Below are 18,251 nucleotides of genomic sequence, written 5' to 3' on the forward strand. Positions count from 1 at the left end.
ATTTTTTAGCAGTGTCCCGCTAATCGGATATTTGGTCAATCCCATTGACGAGTGTGTGACTTGCGGGATAAAACCAGAGTAGCTGCGAACAAAAACCCTGCACGTACGATGGGATAGCTCTCAGAACTCTGCACAGATAGATTCAAGAATACAGTGGTGTCTCCCCTACAAAGACCTACAACAACACTGAACGTTCCCGCACAGTCTCACATCCAACTCACGAACCACGCTAAAAACTTGCTCGGCTTTCCGAGATCCGACGAGATTGGACACTTCCAGGGTGATTTGGTCTCAGCCCCATGATGGGTGTAATGGAACATCCAAGACGGTAACATTTTACAGCTGGCCTGTCGTGAGAATTGTTCACATCTGCACTCTGCTCAAAGCTTTAATCAAAGGAGGCGATGCTGGTGGTGTCACGATCACGCTCGCGGCCAACACCTCTCGACGGAGGACATGAGCACAATTCAAAAAAATGGCGAGATTCATGTTGAACCACCAACAGCACCGCCGCCACTGTCACCACCGCCATGGCGATTGCCATTGTTGTTGTTTTTTTTTCCTGCTGTTGGCACACGGTTGTTTTTGGCCCGGATCGTCAGCTGCGCTTCGATGCATCCAGCAACAAAGGGCTGCTTTTTTGTTTCGGTGGCCACGTGGTGGTCGGCTTCAGCCAAACTGTGCGCCGACGGCGCGGCGGAAACTTTAGTAATTGCAGCGCCCCTAATTGCACCGGCAGAGAGAAGCCAGTGGGGCGACTGATCGTGGCCGCCAATGAGCTGTGATGGGCGACCCTTTCACTCCACACGAAGAAAGTCAAAGCGAGCGATGGTCGCTAGCACCCGCCCGCCCACCCCCTGCCAGCCCACCTGGGAACCACGTCCCTGAGTTCCACATTGCCTCGTGTGACGATTGATGCGTTGGTATCCCTTAAGTCCAGCGTGAAGAAGTATGGTTAAATAGCCCATGTAATCAAACGCAACGGAGGGATACCCTCATCCAGCAATTAGATTGACAAGAGGACCGAACTTGTCAAACAAAACGAACAAGCCGCTGTGTGTTGGCGTTAATGTCCAAATCAATATAATTCTAAAATTGCGATCATCGCCCCCTCCACTGGCCGGCGAATGGCCACCTGCAGGCCAGGGTGCTGAGTCACCTGGTGCCACACAGGGACAGATGCCGCAGTGGGGGGAGGGGGGGGTGCCCAGGGGGGGGTGCCCCTTTGAAATATCTGAGCTGACATGTGTGATCGAAGTTGCCCTGAGATGCCCCGGCATAAGAACACCGTGATTCACGCCACCAAGCCAGCTGACTGCCGCGAGCGCCCCGCGGGGGCGGAGATCCGCCGTGCGCGTGCCCCTGCTCACCTGTGTAGGTGAGCACGGCGGTCTGGCTGTGCGTCCCGGCACGGTTCCTTGCCGTGCAGGTGTACGAGCCGGCGTCGAGCCGCGCCGCTGCCCTGATGAGCAGCGTGCCATCCGACAGCACTGAGCGCCTGCGGAGAGCCGGCGGGCACGCACACACGCCCCACAGCTCACAATCCTGGGTTTCGCTGCTCAAAATCATGGGCCCCACGGCTCACAATTCTGGGCCCCACTGCTCACAATCCCGGGCCCCGTGGCTCGCAATGCGGGATCTGCAAGCTGCGATTATTCACAGCTGGAACTTAGCGGGGACGACATCAGAATTGAGGTGGCGTTTTTGTCGTCCAGTTTATAAGCAGAATCAGAATCGGAAAACATATTCATACTGGAGGAATCAGTTGAGCTATAAAGCTATTTTTTTCACAGATTTCTGGCTGCACCATGCAGTTGTTTACCATGGAGAGCCCCACTGAGTCTATAGAATCAGTAGGGCCTTACCAAGTTATCATAGAAGGGAGTGGCTATTGATACATGTTTCCCAATTAAACAATATGTGGTATAGGTTCGCAAATTTGGCATATTTGGACCAATGACGCCGTGAATTATGCCATGGGATCACCAAGATCTGCCATGAAGCAGACGGTGCGCACTCTATGGTTTACGTACACGCTGGAGAAATGTTAACCGGGGTGGCCTGCCGGATTCGAACATAGAAACCTCTGTAGGGCCACTTCGCTGGCGCCACTGCCGGAACTCGTCGGAGAAAAGCGAGGGCTGGGGGGGGGGGGGGCCCTCTCTCTACACCAAATGCGTCTGCAGCAGAGGGCAGCGACCCGGCGCGGCGCACCTGGGAGAGTCGATGACGTCGGCGTCCCCATGCACCCACGTGACCGCCGGCGCCGGGTGTCCCGCCGCCCGGCACGCCACCCGCACCTCGGCGCCCGCCACGAACGTCTGGGAGGGAGGCGACACGGCCGCCCTGGGGAGGTCTGCGGAGCGGCCGGTGCGGAGGAGAGGGGGCGCAGGGGGTTACCGGGGAGCATCGGCGTGCACCGACGCCGGGGAACCGGGCCGTGCCGGTCCGGCGTGCGTCTCAGTATCCCAGTTATATAGGATTTAAAAAATATATAAATTTTACGACATTTTTTAGGAGGGTTGTGCCAAGTTTGTTCAGTAGGGGGCCATGTGTGTCAAATGTGTACCTGGTGCAATCCGTAAACATGCCCACTAGGGAGACAAAGGCGGCCGGGCGTGGTGTTGGCCACCCACCACCTCGTGTGCCATTCTGACCTTCATAGGTGCTCACAAACACCACTTGCCCCAATGGTGTATTATGGCTACACGAGGGATCTTTGTCTTTGTTCTATTTAAGAAATTTGCAGGTAACTTCTGAAAATTGTGGTGTTTGACGAATACCGGTCACATTATAACGATTACTCTTTGGTTCTTTCGGTAAAGTCACGTAGGTATAAAATAAAATGAATCACGACGTTTCGGGCGGAACACGAGCGTCTATCATCAGGTGGGAAAGCTGCTTATTTTCTACCTACGTGACTTTACCGAAAGAACCAAAGAGTATGGATTCCTGCAGTCACGAAAGCTTCAAATCAAGATTGTAAGGATTGTTCTGCTTTGGAAGAAACCCGAGTACCTGGACAAAACCTTTGCAGAACATTGGGAGAAGATACACCTTCTACACATCAAAGGGCACCCAAGCCGGGACTTCCCCCAAGCCCTTCTTGCCATGCGAGGCACGAGAGACATTGCCGCCCCACCACCCTGGTGCAACCCGGAAGGTGGCGACGCCATCGCCGCGCGACCCTCACCGTCGAAGTGGAGCCACACGGACGCGGTGCTGGCGCCGCCGCGGTTGGACGCGGTGCAGTCGTAGCGGCCGGCGTCCCCGCGCCGCGCGTCACGGATCTGCAGCGTCGCTCGTTTCCCCGCGCCGCTCTCCAGCGGCGAGCGGCCGCGTCCGCCCAGGAGCGCCAGGGCATCGACGGAGTGCGGTGGCGTTCCTGCGTGGGGAGTCGGATTGGCAAAGCCCCGCGGCTAGGCTTTCCCACCTGGGGTCTCTCTCCAAAACGTCATATCCCGCTGTGCTGGCCGCGTCAAGCTAGGAGGTGTACTGCCGGCGGTTGAGATTGCACGGGTTGGTGTGAGGAGTCACGTGACGAGCGTCGGTTGAGCGCTGGTGAGCGCGTGATGAGAGATGGGCCGACACGGGGTGCTGCAAGCCGAGTTTGTTTATTACGCCGATGGTTACGACGTTCGTGGCCGCGCTTAAGGTTGCTGTTAAAAGGTTTTGTTCCGAGACCATACCCGAGTGAGTTCACTTGGCTGTACGAGTCGGTGAGGTGCCGTGGAGAGGAGAATCGAAGAGATATTTCAGGTTTAATTGTGTGAGGATTTGCGGATGGCTGCGGGATGATGACGATGACGACGACGATGACAATGATGATGATGACAATGATGATGATGACAACGATGATGATGATGAGAATGATGATGATGATGACGACAACGACGACGACGACGACGATGATGATCATGACGAAGATGATAATGAGCGGTGGCAGCGTCATCGTCATGAACCTGCTCACCTCGATGCGCCACGTGCCGCGTCCACGTCACGTTGTAGCTCACATCTTGGCCCCCGACGCGGCAAGCGAGAGTCGCCGTCTCGCCGGGAGCAACCGTCACGTTGCCGAGAGCGCGCACCTCCGGGGCCGGCTCTGCTCACCGCACAAGGGAGCCCGGCAAAACACAAATAGTTTTGCGTCGAACCGGGACAGGTTTGTCATGGCGAGGGGGGGGGGGGCTCGCTTATAAACATTCGACGGAGTTTGCTTCAAGAAAGCCTGAGCAGCCTCGGGGAAACAGACAGCACTGAGAGTTCGGCAGCTAACCTGCTGCGCTGCCTACCAACCAGTCCTTCGTGGTTATGTGTGTAGGCGTGAGTCTCTAAAAGTCGACGAAGCGATTCCCTGCTCAAGTGAGCATTGAGGAGGTGTTCGTCTCCCTTTCGCAGCCGCCGAGGCCAGTGGTGGAAATTCCACATTCCTATGGTGGGGGGGGGAAGTCATCTCGTTGAACAACCACCGTTAATTTTCTCACAGTGGTGCCAATTCTACCGACCGTGGCGGGATTGATGGGGCTGCGTCAACCCCCCAGCCGGAATGCGTGGCCCGGAATATCGCAACAATCCCCATCCCCGTCTGCTCGAGATCACGACCGGATTGTTTTGTCTGAGCGACTCTCGGAGGGAGGCAACACGGCCGCCCTGCGGAGGCGCGGGGGTGAGGGGGGTCGAGTCGCTGACCTGTGACCTGCAGGTAGGTGGCGGCGTGACCGGCTCCCGCCTGGCTCACGGCCACGCACTCGTAGCGGCCCTCGTCGCGCGCCGTCGCCTCGCCGATCTCCCAGCTCGCGCTGCCGGACTCCCTGCACACGCAGGGGGTGGCGGCGACAACGATAATAATTACACGGCGGAGCAGGGCACATTGGGGGGCGTCCATTTGACACTCTTCGAGGCTCTAGCGAAGATACGAGGCTGCGCGGACACGCGGCCTGCGGTCATGTAAAAGTAAGGGGGGCGGCGATTGCCACATCTGATTCCAATCAAGTAATTTGCTACGTCGTTTTGTCGAACAAGCAAATTTGGGCCGCGACGCCGGCACACGATGGCCGACACTCGTTTCGAACGGCATCGAGGAATCTTTTGTAACCGTCATCGCGACGGTGACGTCCGCTGTGAAATGTACGGTGCATCATACTCTGCGGTTAATACACCGGCAGCAGTAACCAGGGCTTCCTGCTGGGTTAAACAGGACGGCAAAAGCAGGGCGCATAGGCTGAGGAACATAGATGTACAGTACAACTGGACATCTCCGCGCTGCCCACGACCAAGCCCCACAGCGGCAGCCTCTACCATCTTGATTTGAATCTTGATTTGAAGCTTTCGTGACTGCAGGAATCCATACTTTTTGGTTCTTTCGGTAAAGTCACGTAGGTAGAAAAATAAAATAAAACACAAATTATATATCACGATGTTTCGATCGCAACACAAGCGGTCGTCCTCAGGCGGAAAAAATCATCCAGCAGTGGAACTGCTGAACCAGCGAGAGAGCTGCTACAACAAGGGGTAATATATGTTTGAGGGGGGGGGGAGGGGGTGTGTAGCCCAAGGGCAAGCATATAAGCCTATACCATATAAGTACCGTCATACTTTAAAACGATTTGATGCAGCGACCTTCGCAAATATTTAAAAGAATCCGACATTAAGGGCTAGGTATTGCAAGGTCGCTGACCTTATGCAGGCGATTGCTTTCACAGGCTGACATATGGAGACAGCGGTTTATGTGGACACGGGGGAGGAGGCTGCGTTGGGCTGTAAACTCTGAGCGTGGACCCAGCCACGAGCCAGCAACCGGCTTGGCTATCTCAGCGACGGCAGCAGCCGGTACAAATGTGCTTCGGATAAACAAGTTGTCTGTAATATAAGGTCCCGAATTTATCCCCGAGAGCCCCGTTGAGTCCCGAGACTCACTTTCGGCATGGCTGATTTGGTTTGAGGCTCGCCTGACTGCACCGTACTCTAAGTGAACTTTTGAATAAATGAAAGTACGCATGAAAATATAAAAACATGACCGAATTTATAAATCAATAGAGGCATTCGTGAATAAATTGTACGATGGCAGAAAGGATAAACATTATCGAATGACTACATGGATTAATAAATTCTTCTTCTTCCTAGCGTTGTTCCCGCTGTGGCGCAGGGTCCGCTTTTCGGCATTGTCTTCTCCATTTGGCTCGGTCCAGGGCATCTTCGGGGGATGCGTTGACCGTCTTCAAGTCTTCCTTTATTCGATCCATCCATCGCTTCTTCGGACGTCCGTGTGGACGGCGGCCCTCTGGCTCAATACGCACGGCAGTCTTGGCCACTGATGACTCTTCACTTCGCATCACATGGATTAATAAATTAATGCAATTAAATCATTGAGTGAATAAATGAATGAACAACCGAATGAATAAATAACCACCGAATGAATGAATAAAGGAATGACATGACGGGGAGCCCTACTTGAGAAAGTTCTCCCGACCGAGCGGGGCGCCGTTGCGAGTGAAGCGCAGCGTGTAGGGGATCAGCGACTCCACGGAGCAGGTGATGGCGACCGCCTGCATGTAGAACGCCGCCGTCCACTCGGCCATCCGCACGCGCGGGAGATCTGTTCCACGCAGCACCGGCGGCGAGGTCAGGGAAGGGGTGGAGGGGGGGTCAGGGGCAGCGCACGTCACGCGGAACGGACGGCAGGCCGTGGGTTGCGCAAGCGCGAGGATTTGTCCGTCGGATCGAGCGGGCGAAACGGTGGCGGCCGGCACGTTCAACGCTCGTGCGCGTCGCAATTTGATTGGCCACGTCCGGTGGTGGAGGAGAAAGTAACGGCACGAATTTTGGTCCGGACCATTACGTGGCCAAACACAAAAAAATACGTCGTGAATCATAATTTGGCTGCAAACTCAACGGCAATAACACCGTGGCCTTCATCAGGACAATCTAGAATCGGCGACGTTTTTGGGCAATGGCCGGTCTTCATAACGCACGTGGATTTTGAAGGTAATCAATGTACATTCGGCTTTGTAATGAAACAGGTTAAAGTGAACAGATGCTTGTGACCTGATGATCGTGTTTCTTTTCGTTAGTGTGTTGCAAGCCAGTGACGTTTGGGTGACCTCTTTAAAAACACCCTCAGCAGGACTCGAAGCAAATGTTATGCTCTGCGCGAATTGTCCAATGGAAGGCATTAGCGCAGCACTTAGAATAACTCTGACATCCGCGTGTCGTTCTGCACGATGTCCGATGCTTTGCTCTCACAGCACGTGACGCATACGCAGATTTGATTAGTCGCTCATAGCCCACATGCGGCCGATCGGATTAGTTCGCGTATTGACCACCTTGAGCAGTTGAACGTTCAGCAGCTCCTGAAGATGCCTGCAGTAGCATGTGGTGAAAAAATTGAAAGCAGAACTGCTCAGCACGTGGCCTAACCCGCAAGGCCTCACAGCGGTAAAACTCGCCAAGGTCTTTCGAGATACTGTAGATGAGCGTGGGCAGACCGGTGACTTAACCGGACTGTGAGTGACGTCGTGCGGTGCGCACCGGGTACGATGTTAGAGAAAGCCACGCTGGAGTATCGCTGGAAGGAGAATCCGGCCCGGTCGACGCCCGACACTCGCACGAAGAACTTCTCGGAGGGCGACACGAACTGCGCCACCCTCCAGATGCCCCAGGGCGCCGTGGCGGCCGGCGCGACGGGCAGGCCCTTGAGTGCGCGCCCGCACGGCGTCAGCAGCTCGACGCGCTCGGCGCGGCCCGGCACGCGCAGCCCCGTCACGTTGAGCAGCATGTGCGTCGGCAGGCCTGCGGTGGGGGGGAGGGGCGCAGGGTGCATGAGTCACTCACGCAGGAACTGCGACCAGGTGCTGCCAATTGCACCTGGGAACCAACATGGAGAGATGGAGGGCTGAGATCAGCTCGTGCGCTCTGTGAATCTCTCCTTGCACACCACTGACTCAGGCACCATCAACAACATTGAGTACCCCCCCCCCCCCCCCCCCCCCCCCCCACCAGCCACCCCGCCTTCACGCTTCTCTGTGCAGGGATGCCAGGAGTCGATCTCAAGTAAAGTGTCGGTACCTAGGACAGGCCGTCGCTCCGTGCGGCTGTAGTCATCGGTGGACGTGCGGGAGAAGCCGGCGTGGAAATCGATGGTGCTCAGCCCCGTGACGCGGACCGAGTGGCGCCCGGAGCTTGTGACCTGTGGACAGGAAAGAAAACCTAAGCATCTAACTAAAAGCAAAAGTGCAGCATGCCATGTAGACAAAAAACACTGGCTGGGAAATTCCACGTCTTGTTGCACAAAGAGAGCAAGCAGAGCTTGAGCAGGGGGATAGGGGATATGAACGATAGGGGATATGAACGATAAGGGATATGAACGATAGGCTCCGCTGGCTGTGAACGGAGCGCCAGTTCGGCTGCAGTTGTCACGGCCCTCTCATCACAGAAGGCATCCCCATTCACGAAGAGCCATCCCTGCCGACCGAGAGGCGCCCGGGCCAGACTGCAGATCGCGATCAGAGCGTGCCCCGCTGCACCTGCAGCTACATCGACGACGGTCATCAATTTCGCAGGCGTCCAACAACCGTGGTCTTTGTTCACCGTCACCATCGCAATGACAGTTACAAATGCGCGTGTCTTTCCCTGCGGGTTTCAGTGGACCATGCAGATCGTGCCGGGATTATTTCTCACAGAGATACACGGAGGAAAGCCACGCATCATCGGTGTGGTTAATAAACCGTGTATGTCAAAACTTCAACAGGCCTCCCACGCTCAAAGGAAAGTTAATGGGCATCTCTGCCAGCCGCCATGGTTCATTTTTGTCATTCCAATGGCAGGGGCCATTCGCTCCAAGGGTTGACAATTGGTAGCGTTCCACAAAGTGGTACTCATTTTATCCACCGCAGGAGAGATGATGGGCCAAGTCATTCCCCAACCAAGGATTTGAGCTCGCAACCGTCTGTGAGTCGAACGCTGTGCCACAACGCAACTCACATGCAGACTGGCTGAATATTAACGCGGCAATGTAACCTTACATTTACGACAACAAACACAACAATAATAAGTCGGCCCTTCGTCAGCTCACTGCTGAGAGCTTAACACACTGTGGGGAGGCCTTAAACCAGCAAGTGGATTGACAAAGGGCTGTAAAAGAAGTAAAATATTTGCAAATAAATAATTCACAAAAGCGTCCGCAGACTTTTGCCAGTAGGGTTTCTGACTTGGATTTGTGGTCAATTCCTGATTGAACATTCAGAGTGAAATTTTAGTTTAAATGGAGCTGAGGCTTCCAGTTATTGTTGCGCAGACTGAAAAAGAAAGCACAATCTGACATTTGCTAATCTGCAAGGGAAAGCGATTTTGTGAAATAACACAGAAGCATTGCTTGACCTCGTCACGTGCATTTGGGATGAATTACCTCATCACAGTAGCTGCGTCTGAGACCATCCCCTGGATTATGTCTCCTCAAAGCAATCATAACTCATGCCCAATGGAGATTCCAGGAGATGTGAAATCTGTAAATTCCTGGATGTAAGTTATGTTGAAAGTAGGTCCAAAAATTATATATATTTTTCATTTTGGGCTTAAGTATTAAAAGGAAAGAAGGGCTTCATTTTCTTGGTTCTTTCGGTAAAGTCACATAGAAGGGAAATAATCAAAATAAAACATAAGAAAATAATTCTCACGACCTGAGGACGACTGCTTGCGTTGTAGCCGAAACGTCGTGACAATTATTTTATTATTTCCCTTCTACGTGACTTTACCGAAAGAACCAAGAAGATGAATCCCTGCAGTCACGAAAGCTTTAAATCGAAATTTAAGGGCTTCATTGTTGAGAGATGCAAGCTTCGCGGAAGAATCGTGACACTTTTGCCCTTTAAAAAATAATCCCCTGCTGTTCTTTTTTAAATAAAATTCCACGTGAGGAATTTGAAACCCGTATATCTCTCCCTGACGGATTCCAGGAAACCGCTCGGCGATTTAACCGCGAAAAGTGTCCAGGGGCACCGAACGAAGCACAGGATTTAAAATCCCCCCCGATGTAATCTTGAGGAACTTCTCGAAAACAATCCGCCCTGATAAAAATGTACTTCTAGATTTGAAGCTTTCGTGACTGCAAGGATTCATATTCTTAGGTTTTTTTGGTAAAGTCACGTAGGTAAAACATTAAAATTAATAAAAGTAAAATAAAATAAAATCACGACGTTTCGGAGGCAACACAAGCTTCCGTCTTCAGGTGGAACCGTCACAGCCACGACAGTTTTTTTTTTATACAGCTGTCGTGGCTGTGACTGTTCCACCTGAAGACGGAAGCTTGTAATGCCTCTGAAACGTCGTGATTTTTATTTTATTTTACTTTTATTAATTTTAATGTTTTACCTACGTGACTTTACCGAAAAAACCTAAAAATGTACTTATTACGCTGCGTGACAGATGTCGTATGTTGTAGTACATTCAAAAAGAGTAGATACGCCAAGTGATATTCGCATGTGCATGTCGCACTAACCTTTTCAAAAAAATAATTCACGTGAATTTTTTTTTTTAAGAATATAAATGCAGGCAGTTATCCATAAATCAAGAGGGCCCAGCATTGGGATGTTTGACCAACTTATTTTTTCCTGGGTATGGGTAAAACTGTACAGCCCAGATAAAACCCACCTCTCAGCCCAAGCCTATATAACACAAGCATTCGGCTCGTTTAAGCTCGTCGGTTCATTCAAGCGATGTTGGTACTTAACAAAGCGCGACCATCACACCCAGCGACTCACGAGAGAAACGAGAGCTTTTAGTTGAACATATCCAACGGAGGCCAAGTAAATATGTGTAATATCATCCAGTGTTCCAACCAATGCTTCATAAGCATTTCCTGTAGATATATATTTTTCCACCTCGTGTTTTTGTCAGATTGTATTTTTTTTTTACATAATTTGCAAATATGCTGGCAAAAGGAGACAATGGCCAAAGCCTGATCCAATAGGCCTTCATCCAAAATCAAACGCCCCACCGTCCCCCACACACAAAAATCCCACTGGCACGAATCTTTACAAGCGCCTGTAAAAGTATCGCATTTGAGGAAACACTTTGTTGTTGGCACAGCGAGCAACACTTTGGGGAAGAGTTTGCGTGTGTGCCGATTACGTTCAGCGGCGACGTTTTCTCTCCATGTAGTTTATTTTTCACAAAGAATTGGCATCGGATTTTTGGAGGGAAAGTTCTACATTGCCATGGGCTCATTATAAAGTACGATGTTATAAACTACCATCACAAAACAACAATTAAACCTATCTACACGATACTCGCAGTATTTCAAAACGCTTGCAATTGCCGCCTGATTGTGTGAAAAAAATCAATGACTTTCCTACGATTGAATTTGCAAGGTGCAACTGCAGTGAGTGTTTTATTTTATTGTCTTTATTACGCTTGTTCTACCTAAGAAAGCTTCAAAAAACATTTAAGCCGGGTCCTGCCAAGTTTCCACAGCAGTGAGCAATGTTGCTGCTGCTGCTGCTGCTGTGTGTGATCCCAATTGAGTAATTTCCAGGTACATTTTCAGTGTTGGGATGTTCGCCCAATACCGGTTGACATTGTTTTGTTTAGCTGCAGCAGAAAACTACGAGCACCCAGAGGAAAGCGATGAAAAACAGGGGGATAGCATACAAACTCCACATGGAAAGGACGCCCCCCCGAGCAAGGAGTTGAACCCAGGGACTCTAGCTGCGAGGCACAAGTGTTACCACTTTGCCATCCTGTTGTCTGAAGGTTTGTGGCAATCTTTGGTGTCGTTTTCGCAAGGGTCAACATGGTTCGCATCGCTCAATTAGGAAACATCAACAAAGAAACGAGGGGCAAAACACGTCAACGCAGCTGTCAGCTCCTCGCGAACATTTCCTGGGTCATTGCCGCGTCGCCGTCGTGATCCGAGGCAGATCGTGACCCCGGTTTGCCTCTAAAAACGCCGTGCCGCAGGCGATGTCCCGCTCGCGTAGTGCCGCCCCCCTCGGGGCGTCCTGGTGGTTTTGCTCTGGGGCTCAGCGACGCCCGTGCCACGGGGTCACGAAGCCACCGGCCGCTTGAGCGGGAGAGGACGACCGGTCGGCCGGGGGCGCTCGACGAGATGAACGAGTTGAGAGGCGACGAAAAGGCAAGACGAGTGGGTCGGTGCGCTACGAATGACGAATGGCGTCTGGCACTTAGGGATGGAGTCTTATGTAGGGCGCAAAGCCTGGGACGGTGAATTGCAATATACGGTGCATAAAATACGTAAATTAACGTGGCTGCTACAGATGTTGTCAAAAGTGTTTCCAGTATTCCTCACCATGGTTATTGTTCCCATGAACTTCGCTAACTGATTCCTCCACCCGCGTTGAGGACTCGGTCTTTACCAGACACTGCCCGCGGTATCCCGACTGTGTTTAACCACCACCACCATCATGCTGCAGTTCACAACACTAACTACCTCACTCACTCACTCACCCACTCAACCATTCACACACTCACCCACTCACTCACCCACTCACTCACCTACTCACTCACCCACCCATCCACCCACCCACTCACCCACCCACTCACTCACCCATTCACTCATTCACCCACCGACTCACCCACTCACTCACCCACTCACTCACCCACTCACTCACCCACTCACTCACCCACCCACCCACCCACCCACCCACCCACTCACCCACCCACCCACCCACTCACCCACCCACCCACCCACTCACCCACCCACTAACCACACTGCAGGCCAGGTCACTTCTCTTTCTGCTTCTCCCTCAAGCTGCTCCACTTTGGAATTCCCTCCTACCGTCTATTTGCCCACGTTTCTGACAATGAACTTACTCTAACTTAATTTTGGAACTTACTCTATTCAAGAAACATGTCAACTCTTTTCTATTGCACATCTCATTGTGCTGTTTGTTGCTGGCTGCATGGTGTTTTTGGCCTTTGATCCTTGTGCTCAGCAACTCTAATGAATAAAAAAAAATGTACAGCTCAACTTAATGAAACACAAACACCCTCCAGCCTTATAAACTACCATGAGAGACTGCCAACTGGCAGAACAAGTTCCATTACCAAAGGATCATCAAATCCGCCATAAGTGCCAAATCGTATTACAACTTACAATTCAACCTCGGAGGCTACCGACGTTATGATTGGCGGCACGTAACAGTTCGCTTAAGTTTTCTGTCACCGTGCAATAATAGAATCACTAAATGGGGGAATTTCCCTTTCAAAACCCCGCTGGCTTGTAAGACAACATGGTCTGAAGCTGACCCTTTTGCTCCCTTTGAACTGTGACCCTGGCTGAACCGTAGCGGCTGAGCCCAATGGGAAGCCTGCAAAGAAAATAGAGGGCTTCAAGATTAAAGGCCAAAGGTTAACGACTTCCTTCCGACATCATGAACAACCGCAAAGGAGATCCTTGCTTTGTTATTTCCAACTCAGAACAACTTATTTTTGCTGTCAAATTATTTTTTTGTTTAAACTAAACTTTGTAAAGCTACCTATGAACAAATGCACACACTTGATATGACCTGGAGTCTTTCTCGTAAAAAAATAAAACCTCACAGTTTTTACAAGGAGTATTTGAAACATTCCTGATTGGAATGTTAGGCCAATTGCTTTATAGGTATATATAGTATGAAATTTAAAGCGACTTAAAAAGCAGCAGTGTGTATGCCTTGTATCCATGCCAACCAATAGACCATAGATTCAAAATGACAAATTACAGCATCCGCTGCGAGTATTACAATAAAAAATAATCAAACATAAATGCAACTCTCTGCCACAATCCAGAATGCTACATATATTGCTACATTACATAAATTGCTCCATCAAATTGACCCAATTATGCCATTTCATAGACATCGAGGAAGACTGAAAACTAACATTGTAAATGCTAACAGCCTCCATGTATTTCACACAAAAAATGTGTTTTTGATGACTGAACCAGCCTTGTCCGCTGTCCGCCCCCCATCGTTGCCAGGCCACACTTAGCATCATGGCCAAGTATGGACAAACCCCCCCAACGACTGACTGAGCATAGGAAGACCGATGTCTAGCAGTGGCCAACAGAGGGCTGTGCGTTATCGTTTTAAAAATGTTTTTACTACACTCGAATGTAAAGGTGAGCTCAATCTCTGAGCAAAAAAAAAAATGCAATCCATAACAGCGATTCTTTTTTTAGACAAGACGTAATAAATGGCTGACATCAAGTCGGGGGCCTGTGATCTCACGCTCGTTTGCAGCGCAGACATCAGACGCCACATTTAACAAGACGTATAATTACGTTGCCTTGCACGCTTCAAAGGCTCTCCCTGTCCCCGAAGGAGGAAAATAGCAGACGAGCGGAGATGGCGCGAGCGTTTGAAGTCCACCGAGCGGGGCGGGATGAGTCTGACGGGGCGCACGTCACCCATCACGTCCGCCCCATCACGCGTCCGTCTCAGGCCACAGCAAGCGGAGAGGCAGGAGGAGATGGCTTTCGCAGGACGCGTTGTTATTAACGATGTGCCCCCGTGTGACGTCTCAGACTCTGTAACTCGAGCTTTGGAAAAGCGTGCACTGGTATGTGTGCACGCTGCCACAAATGAACTGTCCGGCCAAGAATAAAAAAGCATTAGCCTTTTCGTCTTCAAATGAGGAATTGGACAGCACTTATTTACACTGGCAACCATTGGTGAGTGGTGAAAATTCCACATTTCCACAGCGGAGGCCAGTTTAGTCATAGGATAGCAGCTATATCTAATGTATGAGGTGGTGGGGTGGTAGAGGTGGGGTTGTGGAGGTGGGATGGTGGTGGTAGAGTGGTGGTGGGGTTGTGGAGTGGTGGTGGAGTGGTGGTGGTTTAGTGGTGGTGGTGGGGTGGCGGTGGGGTGATGGAGTGGTGGTTTCGTGGTGGTGGGGTGGTGGGGTGGTGGGGTGGTGGGGTGGTGGGGTGGTGGTGGGGTGGTGGTGGAGTAGTGGTTTAGTAGTGGTGGAGTGGTCGTGCAGTGGTGGAGTGGTGGTGGAGTGGTGGTGGTTTAGTAATGGTGGAGTGGTGGTGGAGTGATGGTGGTGGGGTGGTGGTGGAGTAGTGGTGGAGTAGTGGTTTAGTAGTGGTGGAGTGGTAGTGGAGTGATGGTGGTGGGGTGGTGGTGGAGTGGTGGTGGAATGGTCGTGGGGTGGTGGTGGGGTGGTGTTGTTAGCCGGTTTGTGAGTGAGTGGCACCTTGATGGTCCAGAGTCCCGGCGTGGGTAGTTTGACGCTGACAATGAGCGCGGAGTTGGGTAGGTGCAGGAGCTCACTCAGTCCAGTTTCCTGCTTGATCTGCTTACCTATGGGGGGGGGGCACACGTGGATAAATGTAAAGACAAAGATCCCCCATGTAGCCTTATAGACTGTCGTGGCCACGTGCTGTTTTGCGAACATTAAGGGCTGGCACGGCGATCGATGGAGTGGCGTGAACAGCCCGCTCACTCCACCGCTTAGCCACCGAGCCGTATTCTTTCATTATTGTCACCAGCTTAACTCTACCAGCTCGCGACATTCAACTGCGAAACGACAACGAGGCTCCACAAAGGAGCCGTAGTATTGAAGTCTGCCACCTGCTTTTAAGTGATCCACAGGGAGGGACCCAAGCAGTGGCAGAGAAGGCCCTCCTCCCGCTCCTCACTCGTGAGAACTTACGGCACCCGGCGTCAACAGACATCGCCCTTCTCCTTCTCCACGGTAATAACGGGGCTTTGTCCACCCCCGCCCGCCTCCCTCCCTCCCGTCGTCAGCGCCGCCCGCAACCCCGCTTACCGCTCGGGTCCCAGAGTTCCACCTCGGGGGCTGCTCCGCTCAGAGACACGGTGACCTCCCGCAGGCTGGGGTCAAAGGGCACGGTCCAGGAGTGGTGGCCCGTCTCCTCGTGGTCGGTGGACAGGAGGTGAACCTTAGAGGCCTGCACGGCCTCTTCCACCCACTTGAGGACCTGCGGAAAGCGAAGCCGCGAGGAGGCGGCGTCAACCCCGGCGATCGTCCGCGAGACCACGGGGGAAGGTCAACCGGAGGGCAGGCACGGCCGACACCGAGTGGGCCACCGGGAGGGCCGGCGCTCTGCCGGCACGTGGTTTGGGGGTTTAATATGCAGTATTAGTAGTAGGAGGAGGAGGAGGCTTTCGCAACCAATATTATCCACAATAAATGTTAGATCACGGTAAAATATAAATGTGTCGTTAACCCACCACTACCCGACACGGCCAATTAGTAAAGGGTTTGTCCCGTAAACAGAACGTGCCAGATTAGTTACTCGTTCAGCAACGCCGGTTGTGTGTTGGGAGAGTTAATGCACAACTTTACAATTTGAGGACGACGTTTCGCTGGTGACTAGAGCCAGCTTCATCGGGCGAAGTGCCAGAATTGTTAAGAAGCCCTTCCTGGTTTGGTCTTGCGGTGGGGCCCTGCACCACCAAACCTCCTTGTGGCTCTCCAACCAAGTTGAATAACTGCCCCCCCCCCATACCACCCCCCCACGCCCCCCACACACCCCCCCACACCCCCCACACCCCCACACACACCCCCACACACCCCCCCACGATTCCTCTTGCTTTACTCACCAGCGCCATCACCGAGTTATGCTTTTTTAAGTTTCAAGTTAATTTCGTTTGACCAGGGTGAGAACTGAAGAGACCAGGAGAGTCGAATTTGCAAACTATTTACTTTCCTCAATATACATTAGCTTAAGGCTCCTTCTTGGGGATGTTTGGCATTTCCCTTCCCGCCCGCCCCCCCAAAAAATAGATCACGGAACTCAAATATTAAACCACATTGCCAGCGCGAGATTTCCATAATTACAAATTCCCCCATCGGCCGCTTATGTAAAGTGATTAAATTATTGCATAACGCGGGCATGGAGAGACATTCCGAGCCACAACGAATCACGTTCAAAGCGGGGTGGGGGGGGGGGCATCCACGCTGCCGCGGCACCAACAAAACTAATCCACGTTTCCACTCGGCCTAACTTAATTGCACCCGATTGCTGACATTTAGAATTAAGGGACGCGCAAATTGGCAAAAGGGGGGCATCCATGGATCCCTAATTAATCTTGGCAAGTTACTCACAGGGGGAGCGCCGCAAGTTAAACACGCTGGGATTGCCGCACGCGCCGTGGGGTTTGTGTGTATTTATTACTTGTTAAATACCTATTTATTTATTGCTTACATACTCACACAGTTGTTGGGCACAGGCGGCCCAGAAGACCGCAACCTCTAACAGCACTGTCAAAGTTGTAATAGATAAAGAAAAAACCCAACACATATTTTAGCAACGAGTAAGGGGATTTTAAGAGCTAAGAAAACATATTCTAGATTTGAAGCTTCCGTGACTGCAAGGATTCATATTCTTGGGTTTTTTCGGTAAAGTAGGTACAAAATTAAAATGAATACAGCAAGCGTGCTGTGACGGTTCCACCTGAAGACGGAAGCTTGTGTTGCCTCCGAAACGTCGTGATTTTTTATTTTATTTTTATTTTACTTTTATTAATTTTAATTTTTTACCTACGTGACTTTACCGAAAAAACCTAAGAGCTAAGAAAAAATATGATGGTGGAAATTATAAAGTGTGCAAACAAGCAGACAGAGAAACAAGCAGACAGAGAAGTGTTGTGACCTGCAGTGTGGTGAGTGAGTGGATGAGTGAGTGAATTGATGGCATAATGAGTGGGTGAACAAGGGATTAGGTTAGTGAGTGACTGTGTGAATGATTGAGCACAGTATGGATAAGCAGTGAAAAGCAATTGCAGGTACGATGCACGCGCATCAACTCAAAGCCGTATCCAATTTCAAACGGCTTCGTGTAATGGCCCAATTCACGTGGAATCCAAACTGTTGTGATTTTGATCATTCAGAGCAGGTGGAGGAGGAAGAGGTATCCTCTCTCGCTGCCTGGTATGTCTCCCGAGAAGCCTAGTACAGGTGGTTTAGGTTTCTCGGTAAATCCACACTTTGATATAACCATGATAAATAACACTACGGGTGAATCTTGATGAAGGGCAGACCAATTGACTTGCATGGACCGGCGAGTCCCCGTGGGCGTGAGGACACCATGGCAGAAGACGTGTGGTTTGAAAAGCCTTTTTTTCTCACTTAAAATAGTTCACCTGGATTAGTCCGGCATCTCGTCTGATGAGGCATCACGTGAAATGGGGCATCACGTGACATGGGGCATCACAGCAGTCACTGGGTGGCCAGACCGAGACTGCTGACTCACTATAGAACCCAGTATAATCATGGACAGCTGC

General features: G+C 51.4%; 1 protein-coding gene across 1 annotated transcript in view; it reads right to left on the bottom strand.

The window, feature by feature from the left end:
- Positions 1–18,251, bottom strand: part of LOC133354700 (hemicentin-1-like) — a 132,079-nt gene that overhangs the window by 86,762 nt on the left and 27,066 nt on the right. The window contains 10 exon segments of the mRNA XM_061571753.1: positions 1,371–1,498; positions 2,215–2,356; positions 3,194–3,385; positions 3,971–4,102; positions 4,690–4,811; positions 6,451–6,595; positions 7,528–7,788; positions 8,065–8,185; positions 15,196–15,302; positions 15,772–15,943. Of these exon segments, the coding sequence (XP_061427737.1) occupies positions 1,371–1,498; positions 2,215–2,356; positions 3,194–3,385; positions 3,971–4,102; positions 4,690–4,811; positions 6,451–6,595; positions 7,528–7,788; positions 8,065–8,185; positions 15,196–15,302; positions 15,772–15,943 (1,522 nt within the window).

This window comes from Lethenteron reissneri, chromosome 48 (assembly GCF_015708825.2).
Source record: "Lethenteron reissneri isolate LAM-NWPU_2019-01 chromosome 48, ASM1570882v1, whole genome shotgun sequence".
Taxonomy (NCBI): Eukaryota; Metazoa; Chordata; class Hyperoartia; order Petromyzontiformes; family Petromyzontidae; genus Lethenteron; species Lethenteron reissneri.